We start from the raw sequence: 19,965 nt of genomic DNA, 5'->3' as shown, positions 1-19,965 counted from the left end.
GTATACTGCTTCTCTGTATAATAATGTTTACAAGTAGACGACCTGAACTCAGAGGTAGAATTCACAACGCTGGGATCAGATGCACCGAGAGAAATGGAGAAAATTATTAGATTCATAAACAGAATGTATCCGCTGCTAACGAGCACCCAAACGAAAACCAGAACCGAACTTAAGGCTATACAAAATCACGATTTTACCAACAATACTACATGGGTGCATCACTTGGGAAATGAAAAGCAATACTAACATCAGACTATTACATATGCTTCCAAACAGATGCTTGAGAATCATTCTAAAAGTCCCAAGATGGGCTAGGACAGACGACATACATCAGGAACAACAACGAGCTACTAGAAGACCAAATAAAACCTCATGCCAGGAACGCTACAAAAAATGAACAACCTAAAGCAGAAGAATAGGCATCTTAACTACAGTAGAACTGTTAACCCAGGGATATCTCATAGGATTAGAATGCCAGGAACAATTAGAGAAAACCCATTTTAGATGAATAGATCTACATCTACATCTACATACATACTCCGCATTCCACCATACGGTGCGTGGCGGAGGGTACCTCGTACCACAACTAGCATCTTCTCTCCTTGTTCCACTCCCAAACAGAACGAGGGAAAAATGACTGCCTATATGCCTCTGTACGAGCCCTAATCTCTCTTATCTTTGTGGTCTTTCCGCGAAATGTAAGTTGGCGGCAGTAAAATTATACTGCAGTCAGCCTCAAATGCTGGTTCTGTAAATTTCCTCAGTAGCGATTCACGAAAAGAACGCCTCCTTTCCTCTAAAGACTCCCACCCAAGTTAGTGAAGCATTCCCGTAACACTCGCGTGACGATCAAACTTACCAGTTACTGGTAACAAATCTAGCAGCCCGCCTCTGAATTGCTTCTATGTCCTCCCTCAATCCTATCTGATGGGGATCCCAAACGCTCGAACAGTACTCAAGAATAGGTCGTATTAGTGTTTTATAAGCGGTCTCCTTTACAGATGAACCACATCTTCCCAAAATTCTACCAATGAACCGAAGACGACTATCCGCCTTCCCCACAACTGCCATTACATGCTTGTCCCACCTCATATCGTTCTGCAGTGTTACGCCCAAATATTTAAACGACGTGACTGTGTCAAGCGCTACACTACTAATGGAGTATTCAAACATTACAGGATTCTTTTTCCTATTCATCTGCATTAATTTACATTTATCTATTTTTAGAGTTAGCTGCCATTCTTTACACCAATCACAAATCCTGCCCAAGTCATCTTGTATCCTTCTACAGTCACTCAACGACGACACATTGCTATGCACCCTATCCAAAAGATCACTTATGTAGATAGAAAACAACAGCGGACCTACCACACGTCCCTGGGGCACTCCAGATGATACCGTCACCTCCGATGAACACTCACCATCGAGAACAACGTACTGGGTTCTATTACTTAAGAAGTCTTCGAGCCACTCACATACTTGGGAACCAATCCCATATGCTCGTACCTTAGTTAGGAGTCTGCAGTGGGGCAGATAAAGATTATCTCAGCAGTCCTAAGGGACCGAGCCCCCAAAAGCTTGCTGACGATGAACAAGAAACTGAAATTATTCTTAAACATCAAGAAGTCGAGTCATCGGAGATGGTAGCACTTCAGATGAATCAAAATATTGTTTCTAGCATATAGGTCGCTTCTCCGTATATACAGTTATAAACAAAGGTTGCATACCTCGCAGTCGGTTTTAACAGAAAACCCGTATGTAGGAGGTTCCAGGAGGAAATGGCGTTACTGAGGGATGTGATAGAAACGATCTTTTGAAAGGAGGAACTTCCTACGATCGTATGGCCTATTGTAAATGATTTCCGAAATAGAACAGGCTTAATGTAAATTATTATTTAATTTCTTTACTATCCAATTACATTGTCGGGTTTACATATGGACGTAGGTACAACAGTTATTAAACATTAAAACATGCGTTTTACAAATTGCAGGTTGAAAAACACGCACTTTCAGCACATTTACTTCCAAGCAATATCGTACACGTCACATTACAGCTGTTGTGTAGTTCACAATAAATTTTCTGTCTCCTACCGTCAAATTCAGTGCTTTTGTGTAATTTTTGGAGAACATACGATACTTGTCCAAGTGGCTCGGCACGCTCCTTAGTGAGGGCAGCAGCGACCATAACGGGACCTAGCAGTTCATCTCACGTATCCACCTTTCGTTTGTACGGGCCAGGTTTCATCCAACGCCATAAACAAAAATCTAATGGCGTGAGGTCTGACGTTCTTGGCTGCCAGTTAATTATAGCAATTACCACGACCAGCCCAGTGATTAGGTAACACATATACGTGTGCGCCATTAGTCCAAAAACAAATGCACATTAAATGTTTTCTATCTCGGAAACCATTCGAGATAGGGCATAAGTCCGTATGAAGTTTTATGCTTCGGATGATTGTTCTTGTCGTATACCTGAATACTGAACATTGGTTCAAGTGGCTCTGAGCACTATGGGACTCAATTGCTGTGGTCATCAGTCCCCTAGAACTACTTAAACCTAACTAACCTAAGGACATCACACACACCCATGCCCGAGGCAGGATTCGAACCTGCGACCGTAGCAGCAGCGCGGCTCCGGACTGGAGCGCCTAGAACCGCACGGCCACCACGGCCGGCTACTGAACATTCCTTCTGAGACACACTTATTAGGAAAGTTGCATTTATGTCTTATAGGCTTACGATTACAACGCTACGACGCAACCTGAATCATCAGTAATTTTTTGGTGCTACCCGTTTGCAGATTAAAAGTATGCGAAATGACTGCACTGGAGGTACTATCCTGACAGATCCAGCGGCTGGAGAGGTCTCCCTCATACCTCGTATACCAATGATCCCAACCAAATTACCCATTCATTTTAAGCAACTTCAGTTTCCAATCAAAGTTTCGTTTGCGGTAATAATAAACAAGGTTCAGGATCAGACATTCAAATACGTTCGACTTGATTTACGATCAGTATGTTTTATGCAAGGTCAGGTGCATGTTACCCGTTCACGAACTGATAGTTCGGTAAAAACCAGTTCATACTCTTAGCACACAGTACGCAAAAAACGAAAAATGTTGTATATTTTGAAATTTTCTAATCGTATTGTGTGTAAAAAATAAAAACAAACTTAAAAAAACAATAAAACAATAACAAAGGAGTCTTTTTAATTTATATTTTACATTATTTATTATAATTTCAAGTTCCATACTTTGGAAGTAAGCGAAGTCGCAATGAGGAGCCAGAATCTGGATCCTGACACAACTCCCAGGAATACCCTACGTCAGGACGTGTACCCAGTTCCGACACGTATTTGGCAATTGGGAGGATTCGCAAGAGAATAAATAAACTCGTTGAGAACAACTTATGGAATTGTATTTTCTGGGATTATGGTAGCTTCGATACATTTATAAAGTTGGTCCTGGTATTTCGTAAGCTCGTATTTTGTTGACTAGTGACTAGAAGACATTGTGGAATTGTTTCGAAGGCTTGCCGGAAGAGAAGAAACTTTGACATCAATCTGGGCGACGCTGTCTGTTGCCTTTTGGAATTCACTGAGGTATAGAGCAAGCACGTAATCTACATCTAAATCCATGTCCTGCAAACCAATGTGAAGTGCATGGCAGCGGGTACTTCCCATTGTACTAGTTATTAGCATTCTCCCCGTTCCATATGCGGAAAGAGCGATGCGAAGATGACTGTTATATGCCTGTGCGCACGCTCGTAATTAAACTTGTCTTCATTTTCCGTATAGGATATGGCAAATTCCTACATTTGCCATTTAAAGATGGTTCTTGAAACTTTCTAAGTAGGCTTCCTCGGGGTAGTTTACATCTGTTTTAAAGAGTCTGCCGCCGCGCGGGGTAGCCAAGCAGTCTTGGACGTCTTGTCACGGTCCGCGCGGCTCTCCCCCTTCAGAGGTTCGAATCCTCCCTCGGGCATGGGTGTGTGTGTTGTCTTTAGAGTAAGTTAGTTTAAGTTAGATTAAGTAGTGTGCAAGCTTAGGGACCGATGACCTCAGCAGTTTGGTCCTATAAGACCTTACCACAAATTTCCAAATTTCAAAAGAGTCTGCCAGTTCAGCTTCTTTAGCATCTCTGTAACGCTATTCCGCGGGTCAAAGAAATCTGTGGGCGGTTGTGCTGTTAGTCCTTTTTGGTAGGGGTCCCACACGGATGAGCAATATTCGTGTCTGGGTCGCGTGAGTGATTTGCAAGCAATCCCTGTTTACAGTATCCAGATCGATTCTTACAGAGGTGGCTTTCGGTTTGTAGAAAGGACATGACAAACGAGCACAAACGTGTTCTTTGTTTCTACAGGAGATTTATGTCAGCGATGTAGGCCTATTAATATGAGCGTGTCTCCGATGAGCCTTCCTTTAAATACGGATGAATTACGCTTTTAATGTCACACGGACCTTGCGTCATTTCATGCAGCAACTACTATCTTTTTATTAAAAGAATGGAAACAACTCTGCAGCGTCACCTCTTTTCCGCACAGTCGCAGCATTATGTTCATAACTCAGAAATTAGTGAGTAGCCGCTAAGCTAAGAAAATTTGAGCCGTCATTTACGAGGTTATCGTTTTTACAGTTCAAGCTACAGGCTGCGAGAATTCTTCCGTCTTATCTCTTCCAGTAGATTTGCTGTAAGTGCCACTTCCTCTTTCATAACTGGAGCTATCAGTGTAGTTCAGCTGCCCAAGACAATTACACATCTATCTCTTACAGCTTGTGAAGAGGAAGAAAAATATGTTGTCTTTTGAGAGACCACTTTACTGCGTTTTACTGCGTTTATCCTCGTCTCGTCATTTTGTGAACGCCTCCCGAATAAGGTGGAAAGCAAACGTAAGATCTAACAGCTTACCATGTATGATCATAAGTGTGCTTTGTGGCAGAATGTGATATCATTCATGTCAAGAAATTTTAAGCTTTTTCTACGAATTTGTTAGGGATGTACTAAGTCGTGGAATAGCGACTGCTAGTAAATGGGGTAGCTTGTTATTGAAAACTCTTTGTTTTTATTAAAAGTACTGGACATAACTTGTACATTGGTACTTGTTATCTGATAATAATTCTTTCGAATATCGGTAATGCAGGTACAATTCGAAAGCAGTGTCTCTTTACAATTCACGAAATCTGACGCGACTGCTTCATCTTCTTCATGGCAGACAGCCATTTTCCGCGGATTTGTTGCAGAAGTGCGGTGTGATGCGATGAATTCAAGAGCCCTTCAGGAATAATATTGGACAGATAGGAAGCTATGTAAGTTGAGAAGCGAAAGACGGCACACACACACACACACACACACACACACACACACACACACACACACACACACAAATGTACACTGAAGAGCCAAAGAAACTGCTACACCTGCCTAATACCGTGTACGGTCTACGCGAGCAAGCAACAGTGCTGCAACGTGACGAGGCATGCCCTCGACTAATGTCTAAAGCAGTTCTGGTGGGAAATGACACCACGAATCCTGCAGAGTTATCCATAAACCCGTGAGAGTACGAAGGGGTGTAAATCTCTTCTGAACAGCACGTTGCAAGGAATCCCAGATATGCTCAATAATGTTCATATCTTGGGAGTTTGGTGGCCAGCGCAAGTGTTTAAACTCTTCTGAGTTCCTGGAGCCACTCTGTAGCAATTCAGAACGTGTAGGCTGTCGCATTGTCCTGCTGGAATTACCCAAGTACGTCGGAATACACAATGGACATGAATGGATGTAGGTGATCAGACAGGCTGCTTTCGTATGTGTCACCTGTCAGAGTCGTATCTAGATATATCAAGGGTCCCGTATCACTCCAACTGCACACGCCCCACACCATTACAGAGCCTCCACCAGCTTGAACAGTCCCCTGCTGATGTGCAGGGCCAATGGATTCATGAAGTTGTCTCCATACCCGTACACGCTGCTGGTATGTAGACAGTAGTGACACCACCAGCAGTCGACCAATGGTGTAAACGCCCAGAAGATGATCACTACGTCGGGTTGAAACCGGTTGGCGGTATAATAATAATAAATGCGATTAAGACTGTTTTTGAATAAGTGATTAATCATACTAATCGCTGCTTCATCTCCACAACCATGTTGTCCAAAAATCTGAGGAGAGAATATTCCACGATGATCCACAGCAAACTCCGCATTTTTTCAACTGAAACTTTCCGAGAAAAAATGTGTTGCATTATTTATTTAACGCCCCCTGGTATTTTAGATGCCAGGAGATTAGAGGTTATTTTGTAATTGTATTTTCTGTCACTTACGAGCCTTATTTGATTAAATGAGATGACTATGATTTCTTTTCTGTATGCTGTATTTACTGAAAAACACACAACTATTATGAAGATTTTCTCAGAAGTTCGGTGGGGCAATATAACTTACTGTGGCGATGGCTAGCTCAAAGCTAGGGGATTCACTATAAAATGGTTAAGAGGAAGCGATATCGCATCTCCGCAGCGTATTGAGGACGTGGACGGCTCTCTGACGACAAGGACAGCGCGGCGCGGCTCGCCACTCACCGGTCTAGCGTGAGCTCCTCCAGCTGGTTGAGGTCGCAGGCGATGTACTCGAGAGCGGCGTCCGTGATGCGCGGGCACCACGACAGGTCGAGCGAGCGCAGCTTGCCCAGGTTCTCGGCGATTAGCTCCACCCCGTCGTCCGTGATCTTGCTGCAGCCCGACAGGCTCAGCACCGTCAGGTTAGGCAGCGAGTGCACTGCAACACAAGAACAAGCCCGTCACCAGCGCGCAAGAGGGGGGAGGTACTGTGGGGGCAAAGCAGCTAGGTCCGAAGAGATGACACAGAGGAAACAAAACTAAGCGAGACACAAGCACTTCTTCTGTTTCATATACATAGGCACCCGCAAAGGGGGCACTTGCTCCCTCCCGGAACCTGGGTTGACAAAAGTCATGGGGCAGACAAATGTACGTATACAGATGGCGGTAGTATCGCGCATACAAAATATAAAAGGGTTATGTATTGGCGGAGCCGTCATTTGTACTCTGCTAATTCATTTGAAACCGTTTCCGACGTGATTATGGCCGCACGATGGAAATCAGCTGACTTAGAACGCAGAATGGTAGTTGGAGCTAGGCGCATGGTACATTCCATTTCGGAAATCGTTCGGCAGTTAAACATTCAGAGATCCACAGTGTCAAGAGCAAAGGAGAGCAAAAGGAGGCCAGGCATAAAGTTAGGAGATATCTCATGACTTCCGTCACCTTAGTTTATGTTACGACATTCTGGCTCAAATGGTTCAAATGGCTCTGAGCACTATGGGACTCAACTGCTGAGGTCATTAGTCCCCTAGAACGTAGAACTAGTTAAACCTAACTAACCTAATGACATCACAAACATCCATGCCCGAGGCAGGATTCGAACCTGCGACCGTAGTGGTCTTGCGGTTCCAGACTGCAGCGCCTTTAACCGCACGGCCACTTCGGCCGGCCATTCTGGCTCAATTTCAGTAATGAGTATCTGCAGTGTTTCTACGAGGGTCACGCTTAAAGTCGTGATCAACCCATTGTTGAAATTCAATTTCCAACAACATAACAACCGACAGCATGATGGTAAGCTACAGCCTGTCCACCGCATGTTGCTATATTGTGACGTCATTAGCTTCTGTCACGTGACCAGAGGCAGTACTTCCAAAATGGCGGTCATCTATGTTTCGCGTCAGTATCGTGCTGTCATTGAATTCCTTGGTAAAGAGGGAAAATCTACTACTGAAATTTTCTTCAGACTTCATCTTGCCTTTGGAAATGACTGTTTGGGTGCTACTACTGTTAGGAGATGCGTGAAGCATTTCAAAGATGGGAAAAGCCTCGTACCTGCGACATGAAAGGCATGTCACAGTGAGCGAAATCGCTGTTAAGCTTCCAGTAGGTCACAGTGTAGTGCAAGAAATGTTTCAAAGCTTAGGTTATCAAAATGTATGTGCCCGTTGACTCCTATGTGTATTGACCAAAGACCACACGCTTCAGATTAAAACAATCAGCTAAAACTTTCCCCAGAGATTTCAAAATGAAGGTGATGAACATTACGAGACGGATGTTCAGAAAGCAGTGTGTCAGTGTCTTGCATCTGGAATGGATTTCTGTTGTAAGAGTATTTAGAAATTTGCAGAAAGATAGGAAAACATCTGCAAAGAAATGGAGACGATGTTGAAAAACGAGAGAAAAGTATGTAAATTACGATGATACACTTGGTATCTCTAAAAAATAAATATTAAGAGATTTAAAAAGTGTTGCTTACTACTTTCAATATGGCCCTCGTAAATAGCAAGTTTAACATTGCCGTGATAGGAGAAGTGTGGCTTTTTAAGTTTACTTCCGTTTCCTTACAGTGCAAGTACTATTTTCATCTTTTACATGATATCTGTGTTGCATACCAAGAGTATTTCCTCGGGTATTTTTTAATTCAATTTTCAGTGATAACATAACATTATTAGTGTGTTAATAAAAATATTTCTCATGAAAAACTCACTGAATACCTTGGAATTAATCATAAAAATATTTAAATTCATATTGTTAAATCAAAATAGTGGCTTCCATATTCATATTAATAATATAAAGGCATAAACCACAAAATTAGGAATGGAATTGATTACTACTCATCGCAAAGATGATTTGTTGAGTTGAAGACAGGCACAACGAGAAGACTGTTACATATTTAGCTTTCAGCCAAAGCCTTCCTCAGAAAAGAAAACCACACACACACATTCACACAAGCAAGCATACCTGAAACACACATCTCCGGCAGCTCTGACAAAAATTCAACTGTCACGTTGAACCTTACTGTTGCATTCCAGTCACTTATAAAAAAAAGTAGCAATTTCATGCAGACGCCCAAGGTCACATTGTAACCTAATTGTAACAAGTTACGAGAGACAGTTTCTAAGGAAAAGAGGAACATTTAAGTTTAACATCGTGGCGATGGCGAGATCATCACGTGTCCTTTTTCATCCACATCTACATACGTAATGAGGAAGTCACTGTACAGTGTATGGCGGACGATACGTCGTAGCAATTTAATTTTGATGTAGAAAGTTACCTGTGTAAATTCACAGAAAACAATTGGTGCCATTATTCCTGGAGAGGTTACAGCGCGGCAGTTTATTGGTAGTACTTCAAATGTAGGAATAGTAGCAGCTTCCTTTTTTAAACAGCAAGATTGTAAATCCTATTCATTCTCGTATTGAGCGAGGGAAAAATGACTGCTTACACACAGTAATCTCCTTATCGTAATCTCATGATGCATTGGCAGAATATTTGTTGGTAGCAGCAAATGGCCGCACAGTCTTATTCTAATCATTGTTCTCTAAATTTATGCAACAGGATTTCCCGATAACTTTGTCGTCATTGTACCGAGAATTCGCAAAGAATTGCGTTATACAATTTGCACGTCCTTAGGGGACGTTTCATCATACTCGTATTCAACTGGAATTTAGTGAGATTTATTTGTTTTGTTTATGCAGTAGTATAATTGTATTATACACACATCAAAAAACTTTTGCATCACCTCAGGTCCGAGAGTTCCGGAACCTGTACAGGAAACTGCAATAGAGATCAACATAAACATCATTTCCGCCCTTTTTATTGCTCATGAAAACCACACATTGCATGTTGTACCACCATACAGCGAGACCTTCAGAGGTGGTGGTCCAGATTGCGGCACACACCGGTACCTCCAGTAAGCAGTAGCACGTCCTCTTGCATTGATGCATGCCTGTATTAGCCGTGGATTACTATCCACAAGTTCATCAAGGCACTGTTGGTCCAGATTCTCCCACTCCTCAACGGCGATTCGGCGTAGATCCCTCAACGGCGTATGTCGGCGCCACGTAATGCCACCCCAAAACAGCCGGAAACCTCCACCTTGCTGCACTCGCTGGAAAGTGTGTCTAAGCCGTTCAGTCTGATCGGGTTGCCTCCAAACACGTCTCTGACGATCGTCTGGTTGAAGGCTTAGGCGACAATCATCGGTAAAGACAACGTGACGCCAATCCCGAGCTGTCCATTAGGCATGTTGTTGGGCCCATCTGTTCCGCGCTACATGGACCTCGCCATGGACGTCAGGAGTGAAGTTGCGTATCATGCAGCCTATTGTGTACAGTTTGAGTCGTAACACGACGTCCTGTGGCTGGACGAAACGCATTATTCAACATGGTGGTGTTGCTACCAGGGATCCTTCGAGCCATAATCCGTAGGTGGCGGTCATCCGCGGTAGTAGTAGCCCTTGGGCGTCCTGAGCGAGGCACGACATCGACATTTCCTGTCTGTATCTCCTCCATGTCCAGACAACATCGCTTTGGTTCAGTCCGAGGCGCCTGGAAACTTCCCTTGTTGAGAGCCCTTCCTGGCACAAAGTAACAATGCGGACGCGATTGAATCGCGGTATGACCGTCTAGGCATGGTTGAACTACAGACAACACGAGCCGTGTACCTCCTTCCTGGTGTAATGACTGGAACTGATCGGCTGTCGGATCCCCTCCATCTAATAGGCGCTGCTCACGTATGGTTTTTTACATCTTTGGGCTGGTTTAGTGACATCGCTGAACAGTAAAAGGGACTGTGTCTGTGTTACAATATCCACAGTCAACGTATATCTTCAGGATTTCTGGGAACCGAGGGGTTGCAAAACTTTTTTTTTTTTGGTGTGTAATTACGAACGCTGTACCGCGATATTTCGCCAACCTGGCGATGCTGAACTGGGGTCAGCGATTGAATGCGATGTCTTTTACAAACGGACTGCAGTTTCCCACAATCCTTCCAACATATCTAAGTCTTCCAATCGCATTCCCTAATAGATTTAAAAAGAAAAAAAAGCTATCCTAATGGGAACGGAAATGGCAGATGTGATGTACATGCACAGACAAATGAATGATTACAATTTCAAGAAAATTGAGTGATTTATTCAAGAGAAAGTACTTCTCAAATTGAGGAAATCAATAACCCGTTGATCAACCTCTGGGCCTTATGCAAGCAGTTATTCAACTTGGCATTGATTGATAGAGCTACTGGGTGTCCTCCTGAGGTATATCGTGCCACATTATGTCCGACTGGAGCGTTAGACCTCAAAATCCCGAGATGCTTGGAGGGTCCTGTCTATAGTACTCCGAATGTTCTCAATTGCGGAGAGACGTGGCGAACTTGATGGCCAAGGCAGGGTTTGGCAAGCACGAAGACAAGTGGTAGAAACTCTCGCCGTTTGCCGGCGGGTGTTGACTTGCTGGAATGTAAGGCCAAGATGGCTTGCATAAAGGGCAACAAAACGGGGCGTAGATTGTCGTCGATTTACCGCTGTGCTGTAAGGGTGCCGCGGGTCCTCTTTTGAAAATAAATGGCACCGCTATCAGTCCTGGTTGTTAAGCCGTAGGGCGGGCATCATTCAGGCTGGTATTCCACTGCTGTGCAAGGCATCTCCAGTCACGTCTTTGCTGGTCAAGGGATTCAGTTCATCACCGAAGACAATTCTGCTCCAGTCAGTGTGATTCCAGTCCAAGGATGTGTCAGGAGACGCCCAGGACAGTCGTGTGATATCAGTATGACTGTCTTTCGCTGTAGGATCCGACAACCAGTAGTGACGGTCTGGGATGCCAGCGCGACGTTTTTTTTTTGTTTTTTTTTTATTCGTTAGCGTCTACCCCGTCTATATACGGACTCCGCTGTGCTCAAGTTTCCGCAAATTTATTTTAACTAACTTTGCGGCCGGATGCCCTTTTTTTCGCCGCAGACGTGTGTGCCATTTTTCTGTGAACAGTGTAAACTTTGTCCTGCGTGTGACCATATTTCAACTGTCTGTGTTATCTCATTTTCTGAAGCGGAAAGTGAGGGAGTTCCAGCCCAACATTTTGAAAGGGAACAGTATATCCTACTTTAATTAAAGCTGTGTGCAGCTTGTGTCACAACTTTTTGTCAGCAACTTGTTACTCCAATTTTTTTCTTTTGTTCTCCTCATGGAAACTTTATTCGTCCAGCCGATGGTAGCGAAGACTGTGAATGTGTAATTTATTTTTTTCTTGGTGCTGTTCGTCCGCACCACCCTTCCTGTGTGTGTGTGTGTGTGTGTGTGCGTTTGTGTAGGTGTGCGCCCTTGCGCACGCGCGTCGCTTTGTAACTGAAAGGGAACGGTCAGTTTTTTTCTATACAGAAAGAATACACCAGGGCGAAACACAACGTCAAATTTTTAGCTACTAAGACGCAGTTCAAGAACTTTTTAAAAAGTGTTTAAGTTTGCCAAATTGCTAGTTCCCCATGCGGCTGGACAGCTGTACGCCCTTGCTCTAGCTGTAGCAGACAGTACATGTGCAACCCGAAGGGCACATATCCTTGGTTGACGGCACATCGATAAACTGGTGAAATGAAATGATCGTATGGCAGCAATGGCCGGAAGTTCGGACGCCGAGTTGCAAGTCTTTTCAGGTGACGCCACACTGGGCGACTTGCGCGTCGGTGATGATGTTGAAGTCAGCACCAACACCCAGTCCCCGAGCAGAGAAAATCTCGGACCCGATCGGGAATCGAAGTCGGGCCCTCTACATGACAGTCAAAGGCGCTGGCCACTCAGCTAAGGGGGTGGATGGTAAACAGGTAACACGGCACAATGCTATCGTAATTTGCAAAGGTAATTACAGTTACTGTTGATTGTTTCTCTGACACATTCGTTCACAGTTACTTTTCGCTCTGATTTGCAACTCATTTAATATTCATAATAATAAGCCGTACTGCTAAGTGTTAACAATAGAGATAAAGATGAATTAATTTTCTTTGTGATTTCTTTGCACATGCTTGCTAACAGCATCTGTCTTTGTGCAGGTTCCAGAGTTTCACTGTAATGTGGAATCCAGTCAGTGTTTTCAATCTGGCAAAAATAAAATACGACGAACGTGGTAAGCAATCGAAATCATGTACTGCTCCTAAAGACCTACGTACATGTTGTTTATTGGTTGATTTCTCGGTCATTCATTCAAATGATGTCGACATTTCCTTAGAAAATTTGGAAACATCAGAAGAAACAGGAAGTAACTCGGATAATTCCGTTAATTGTGGTTCGATCGATAACTGCTGTGCTAACTAATGTCCAGAACAAAAGCAGAGTACGTTCCAAGTCCAAAGAAAACTTGTACGGTAATAGCATCCAGTACACAGCACAATAATCAGAACAACGGCCACGGGAATTTCTTACTCCATTCCATTTCTGTGTAAATAAAACTAGTAATTACTGTGAGATGTCTGAATGTATTAATTTTTCTTTTGTCAGGTATGCCTGGTCTAAGGAAAATGTTTGTTTTCGTCACCCAACAGGCACTTTGCATTTTTGTAATGACTACAGGGAGTGAAGAAGGAAATGTTTCATTGTTACCCAAAATTTGCATTATTCAAAAATTATCTTAAGAACCGCGCTATAGGAATTGTTATAAATTATTTAAAGCCAGCAAATTAAAGTCCCTCTTAATGGAAGTCGTTTGTACTGTAACAACGTACAATGTCTTGACTTTCTTACTTCTGCTTGTCACTTGTGTAACAAATACATTTGCAACAGTGTCGGTGTTAATATGAACTGCAAGTTATTCAAAAAATTAATGCTGTGAGACATTTTTGGTATTCAAGCGTCAGAAATGAGGAACTTTAACACTTTAAAAATGTACTTGCAGTGCGCCTTACGTGACAGTACGTGTTTTTTCTTGTGTATTCTGCGTGCGTGAAAAATTTCAGGACAGGTTTCGACACGTCGGATTGGACCATTCCTTTATGAGAGTACACGAATATTTTCAAGAGCTCTCCTCGTTAGTCAGAGAGTATCATAGTGTCATTGGGTTATAGAGCCAACTAGTTTTTAAACTACATGGGTTAGGGCCAGAGACATAGTTCAGTGACAGGAAGTACGATCCGCCCTGGTGTAAGTAAGGTGGCAGGTACTGGGAGCAGCCTCGCAAGCCACCCGGCGGGAGGTGAGCTGGAGACGAACCTTTTGGCTCACTGTCCAGTTGGCTCTGGTAAGTAAAGGAGTGTTTGACACGCTCTGCTGTTAGGTCGCAAACAACGTATTTTATCAAGTTATCTAGACTTGGTGTTTCAGTTCCTTCAGATCAGATGTTCATCGCTACAATGCGTAGTATCCGCAGATATTGATTATTCGCAATTTTGGTGAAAATACTTGTAGTTGAAGGTACCTCGTGCAGAATTCTTTGTTCTGAGAAGACACTGGTCTATACTAGGCTCTGTAGTGTGAAGATAAAGGATATTATTTGTGCAAAGATTCTACACTCCTGGAAATTGAAATAAGAACACCGTGAATTCATTGTCCCAGGAAGGGGAAACTTTATTGACACATTCCTGGGGTCAGATACATCACATGATCACACAGACAGAACCACAGGCACATAGACACAGGCAACACAGCATGCACAATGTGGACACTAGTACAGTGTATATCCACCTTTCGCAGCAATGCAGGCTGCTATTCTCCCATGGAGACGATCGTAGAGATGCTGGATGTAGTCCTGTGGAACGGCTTGCCATGCCATTTCCACCTGGCGCCTCAGTTGGACCAGCGTTCGTGCTGGACGTGCAGACCGCGTGAGACGACGCTTCATCCAGTCCCAAACATGCTCAATGGGGGACAGATCCGGAGATCTTGCTGGCCAGGGTAGTTGACTTACACCTTCTAGAGCACGTTGGGTGGCACGGGATACATGCGGACGTGCATTGTCCTGTTGGAACAGCAAGTTCCCTTGCCGGTCTAGGAATGGTAGAACGATGGGTTCGATGACGGTTTGGATGTACCGTGCACTATTCAGTGTCCCCTCGACGATCACCAGTGGTGTACGGCCAGTGTAGGAGATCGCTCCCCACACCATGATGCCGGGTGTTGGCCCTGTGTGCCTCGGTCGTATGCAGTCCTGATTGTGGCGCTCACCTGCACGGCGCCAAACACGCATACGACCATCATTGGCACCAAAGCAGAAGCGACTCTCATCGCTGAAGACGACACGTCTCCATTCGTCCCTCCATTCACGCCTGTCGCGACACCACTGGAGGCGGGCTGCACGATGTTGGGGCGTGAGCGGAAGACGGCCTAACGGTGTGTGGGACCGTAGCCCAGCTTCATGGAGACGGTTGCGAATGGTCCTCGCCGATACCCCAGGAGCAACAGTGTCCCTAATTTGCTGGGAAGTGGCTGTGCGGTCCCCTACGGCACTGCGTAGGATCCTACGGTCTTGGCGTGCATCCGTGCGTCACTGCGGTCCGGTCCCAGGTCGACGGGCACGTGCACCTTCCGCCGACCACTGGCGACAACATCGATGGAAATGGAAATGAGCGTTTGGCGTCATTGGCCGGGAGGCCCCTCGCGGGGCAGGTCCGGCCGCCATATCGCAGGTCTTATTACATTCGGCGCCACATTGGGCGACCTGCACGCCGGATGGGGATGAAATGATGATGAACACAACACAACACCCAGTCCCTGAGCGGAGAAAATCTCCGACCCAGCCGGGAATCGAACCCGGGCCCAGAGGACGGCAATCCGTCACGCTGACCACTCAGCTACTGGGGCGGACGACAACATCGATGTACTGTGGAGACCTCACGCCCCACGTGTTGAGCAATTCGGCGGTACGTCCACCCGGCCTCCCGCATGCCCACTATACGCCCTCGCTCAAAGTCCGTCAACTGCACATACGGTTCACGTCCACGCTGTCGCGGCATGCTACCAGTGTTAAAGACTGCGATGGAGCTGCGTATGCCACGGCAAACTGGCTGACACTGACGGCGGCGGTGCACAAATGCTGCGCAGCTAGCGCCATTCGACGGCCAACACCGCAGTTCCTGGTGTGTCCGCTGTGCCGTGCGTGTGATCATTGCTTGTACAGCCCTCTCGCAGTGTCCGGAGCAAGTATGGTGGGTCTGACACACCGGTGTCAATGTGTTCTTTTTTCCATTTCCAGGAGTGTATATTCGCTGTATCCGTGAATTGCATTTTTATTTCTTAGAGAGGTTTTTACTTCTTAGATATTTCTTAGATAGATAGCTGTTTATAATAATTAATATTTGTCAACGACAGATTGCTTCATTTATCGCCATTGTGCAGTACCTGCGAATATAATTTTGCTGAGACCGAGTATAAATGTGAATGTCATTTATATCAAAATTATATTGTACTCTCGTCTAGAATGATGTGACGTCCATATTAAGTCGTTAGTGAACTGTCTAATAACTATCAGTGTTCGATAGAGAAGACGTGTTTTACAGTAGAGAATATGAGCAAGTGCTCGTAGCTCCTTAGGTATGTGTATTAGACATTTTGTCTTTGATTTGGTCCACAATACCTCCTCTGAAAGTTACCTATCCTACAATCTTAGCAACAACAGCACCAATAAGTGTAATCCAATGTCAGACGTATCAGAACGGTTTTCGCTTATAACTTTCGATTCGTTCGTTTCCGGTTCAGGTACCCTTACCTCAAATTGCTACATTTATCCTTCTCTATCATGCTAGAAAGTTTGTAACATCATAACGGAATCACGCGCCGGCGCCTATAAACTTCACGCCCTGTAGCGACGTTGGATGACGTTTCCGGACATGGGTTCCCATGTAAAACTTGATCTACTAAATCCCCTCTACAACCTCTAGAAGTGTGTAGCATGAATTGTGAAATACCCTGTAGAAGCGGTGCATCTTAATTCAATTAATGTTTAAAAGATTTTTCGAGAAATAATGCTGTTCAAATGGTTCAAATGGCTCTAAGCACTATGGGACTGAACATCTGACGTCATCACTCCCCTAGAATTAGAACTACTTAAACCTAACTAACGTAAGGACATCACACACATCCATGCCCGAGGCAGGATTCAAACCTGCGACCACAGCAGCTGCGGGGTTCCGGACTGTAACGCCTAGAACCGCTCGGGTAATGCTGCCATATGAATCTTTAACACTGAACGATGAAATTACATGCATGATCCATTGACAATAAATCAAATATATTAGTGTCTTTAGTCTTCTTGTCACTGGTGTTCCTTTTTTATGCGTAACATTTTTGTGAAATAAAATATGTTTAAAAAAATGTTCTCTCACGGCTCAACGCAACTGTACCATTTTCCTGTTCCACTACAAGCACATTAAAGATACTGGTGCTCCGTCTCCCAATAAGGTGTCTTATGCCGAAAAAGGCATAATGGCGGATCTGTAGGTACGTTTCAAGGGAATAAAGCCCATTCACCTAACTAAGGGATCATGTTATGCAATTTTCTGTTGCGTCATTAAACAAAATATAGATCTTGGCACACTGTCTACTAATAAGGTGTCTTAGGTTGGCTCATTAGCTACTGTTATCCAACAAATTTCAGTGAATTTGGCGACTCAACGTTCGTCGAGATTGGAGGAAAGGCGGAAGGAAAGCCGGCCGGAGTGGCCCTGCGGTTCTAGGCGCTGCAGTCTGGAGCCGAGCGACCGCTACGGTCGCAGGTTCGAATCCTGCCTCGGGCATGAATGTGTGTGATGTCGTTAGGTTAGTTAGGTTTAATTAGTTCTAAGTTCTAGGCGACTGATGATCTCAGAAGTTAAGTCGCATAGTGCTCAGAGGCAGCTGCAGCGGAAGGAAAGAAGACGGATAAAAACAGAACGAGCTCGACTGCGCGCTTATTCTGTGCTGTCAAAGTACCAACGAAAACCAGCCGGTTCCCTACCGAGACTCGTCTTCCGCCTCCATCGACAAGGTGTTTATCCTACCTCTCATACAGTCACACGGCGTAGGTAAACCAGGCATTCAGTCATGGCGGAGGATGTGCAGTTAACTAGAGCATCATCTTGTTAAAGTCTATCATCGGTACAAAATAAATATTCTCTATCGATAATTTTGAAACAACTGTGTTGTGGAAGAAATACGTGCTTCTAGGAACTTTTGAAATCGCGATAACTGATTGTAACCTGCACACTTAATCGTCAGTTGTATCGTTAGCATGAGGATATTGATGAAATTGATTGGGCTTTAATGCCCCGTCGATGAAGCTGTCATTACAGACGGAGCAGAAGCTCGCATTGGGGAGAACGGGGAAGGAAACCTATTGCGTCCTTTACAGAGGAGATGTACCAGTACTTGCCTTAAACATTTTATGAAAATGACGTCTGGATGACTGGATGGGGTTTCGCATCGCTGTACTCTCGAATGCGAGTCCATTGTCTTAACACTGCCCAATGTTGCTCAGTTTTAATATTCTAGACTGAAAAGCATTTAGACCGCCGTAATCCCTTCTTTATAATCAATCGAGCAGGATGTTTTTGTATATTATCCACAGCTTGGGACTGACGCAGGAAAAGTGAAGGATTACAGGTAGTAATCACAATGATGGAGATGCCTACATTTCGGAACCGAGCGGCTATGACCCATCCGTCTGAACAATTGGCTAATTTTAGGTGAGACAAAAGAGGCAAACTATAATCAAATTAACCTGTTTTAGTGCAGGTAGAAATATGATGATTGCAAAAAACTCGGGCGAAATGTAGTAGCGAACTAAAACCAGTTCTCAGTTATGGATGTAGCTAAACAAGAGATCAGATGCGACGTTAGTTAGAATTTTATCAAAGTGTCGAACGAACCGTTCCCGTAGTGACAGGCCTGTGAGAGCTACACAGTATGTACGTCTCTGGCCAGTTGGTAATCTTTGAACATATAACTGAAAAAAGACTAAAAACGATTTTAGGAATCGCTCCACGACATGACTTCAATAGCTGGCCAGATTCACTCACAGTCATGAACAACTGAAACAGAGATAGCTGCTGAAAGAGGACTACGGTGTCATGTTGATTAACGTTGCACTTCGACGTGTCATGTGACTAGATGATGCTAAATCCTATATTGAAAGTCAGTGATGGATACGAGACGCCATATCACCGATACCAGCGCAGACAGACGATGGGTTGCTGACACACTGGGTACTCCATCAACGTCGTGGTTGTAATAGTTCAGGTAACAGATGTATTACATGAGCAAGAACAGTGTCTGTTTTGTTCCTTGCCCTTTCAAAGCCATTAGACTGTGTTTGATACAACCAATACAAAAGGAGAGCAGAGTGTGGAAATAAAGAGCAAAAAGCGCCTTGCTACAAAAATGTATGTTCAAATTTTCTGCTGGTAATGTATGGAGTCCTTCAGGGATCGACATTAGGCACGCTTTTCATTTTGTAGATTAATGCAACCGTATCCACTGTAGCTTACAACGTAATAAATATGACCCTTCACTCAACGCAAGAAGTGGAATTAAGATTTTCTCTGAACATGAAAGACACTAATATCTATTTAAATGAGAATAATTTGTTTGTAGTAGCTACAGACAGACCGAACAGGACGGTCAGTTAAATAGTATCTGCGTTCAGTTTTCAAACTCAGATCCAAAACAAGTGTAAAGCTATAAACTACCAGGTGTTACAGTTGGCAGGCAAATGACATCGAGATATTGTATCACTAACATTTGTTTCGAAATAAGCACCAACATACTCCCATGTAGAAGTTGTAAGATATTCAACGTTATTCTATGATCTAATCTATCCGTATTTATCTTAACGCAACAAAGTATTCGTACACGGAACTGCACTCAATACACACACAGAGAGGTTAGTGAAACTACGTAAGAAGGCTGTCGGATATATTACAATTATTATATTGACATAATGCGGCAGGAACAGATCTATTGATTGTTTTTCACTATTTTTTTTGAGTCATCTGTCTACTGACTGGTTTGATGCTGCCCGCCACGAATTCCTCTCCTGTGCCAACCTTTTCATCTCAGAGTAGCATTTGCAACTCACGTTCTCGATTATTTACTGGATTTATTCCAGTCTCTGTCTTCCTCTACAGCTTTTGCCCTCTACAGCTCCCTCTAGAACCATGCCTTAACAGATGTCCTGCCATCCTGATCCTT

The 19,965-nt window shown here is 44.0% G+C and overlaps 1 protein-coding gene across 1 annotated transcript in view; it reads right to left on the bottom strand.

The window, feature by feature from the left end:
* Positions 1 to 19,965, bottom strand: part of LOC124606075 (F-box/LRR-repeat protein 16-like) — a 705,098-nt gene that overhangs the window by 145,278 nt on the left and 539,855 nt on the right. Inside the window, exon 5 of the mRNA XM_047138039.1 lies at positions 6,567 to 6,762. Coding sequence (XP_046993995.1) covers positions 6,567 to 6,762 — 196 coding nt within the window. The remainder of the gene's footprint in view (positions 1 to 6,566; positions 6,763 to 19,965) is intronic.

This window comes from Schistocerca americana, chromosome 3, assembly GCF_021461395.2.
Source record: "Schistocerca americana isolate TAMUIC-IGC-003095 chromosome 3, iqSchAmer2.1, whole genome shotgun sequence".
In the NCBI taxonomy this organism is placed as follows: Eukaryota; Metazoa; Arthropoda; class Insecta; order Orthoptera; family Acrididae; genus Schistocerca; species Schistocerca americana.
Note: the sequence above shows the minus strand (reverse complement) of the source record. Positions and strands in the feature narration are given on the sequence as shown.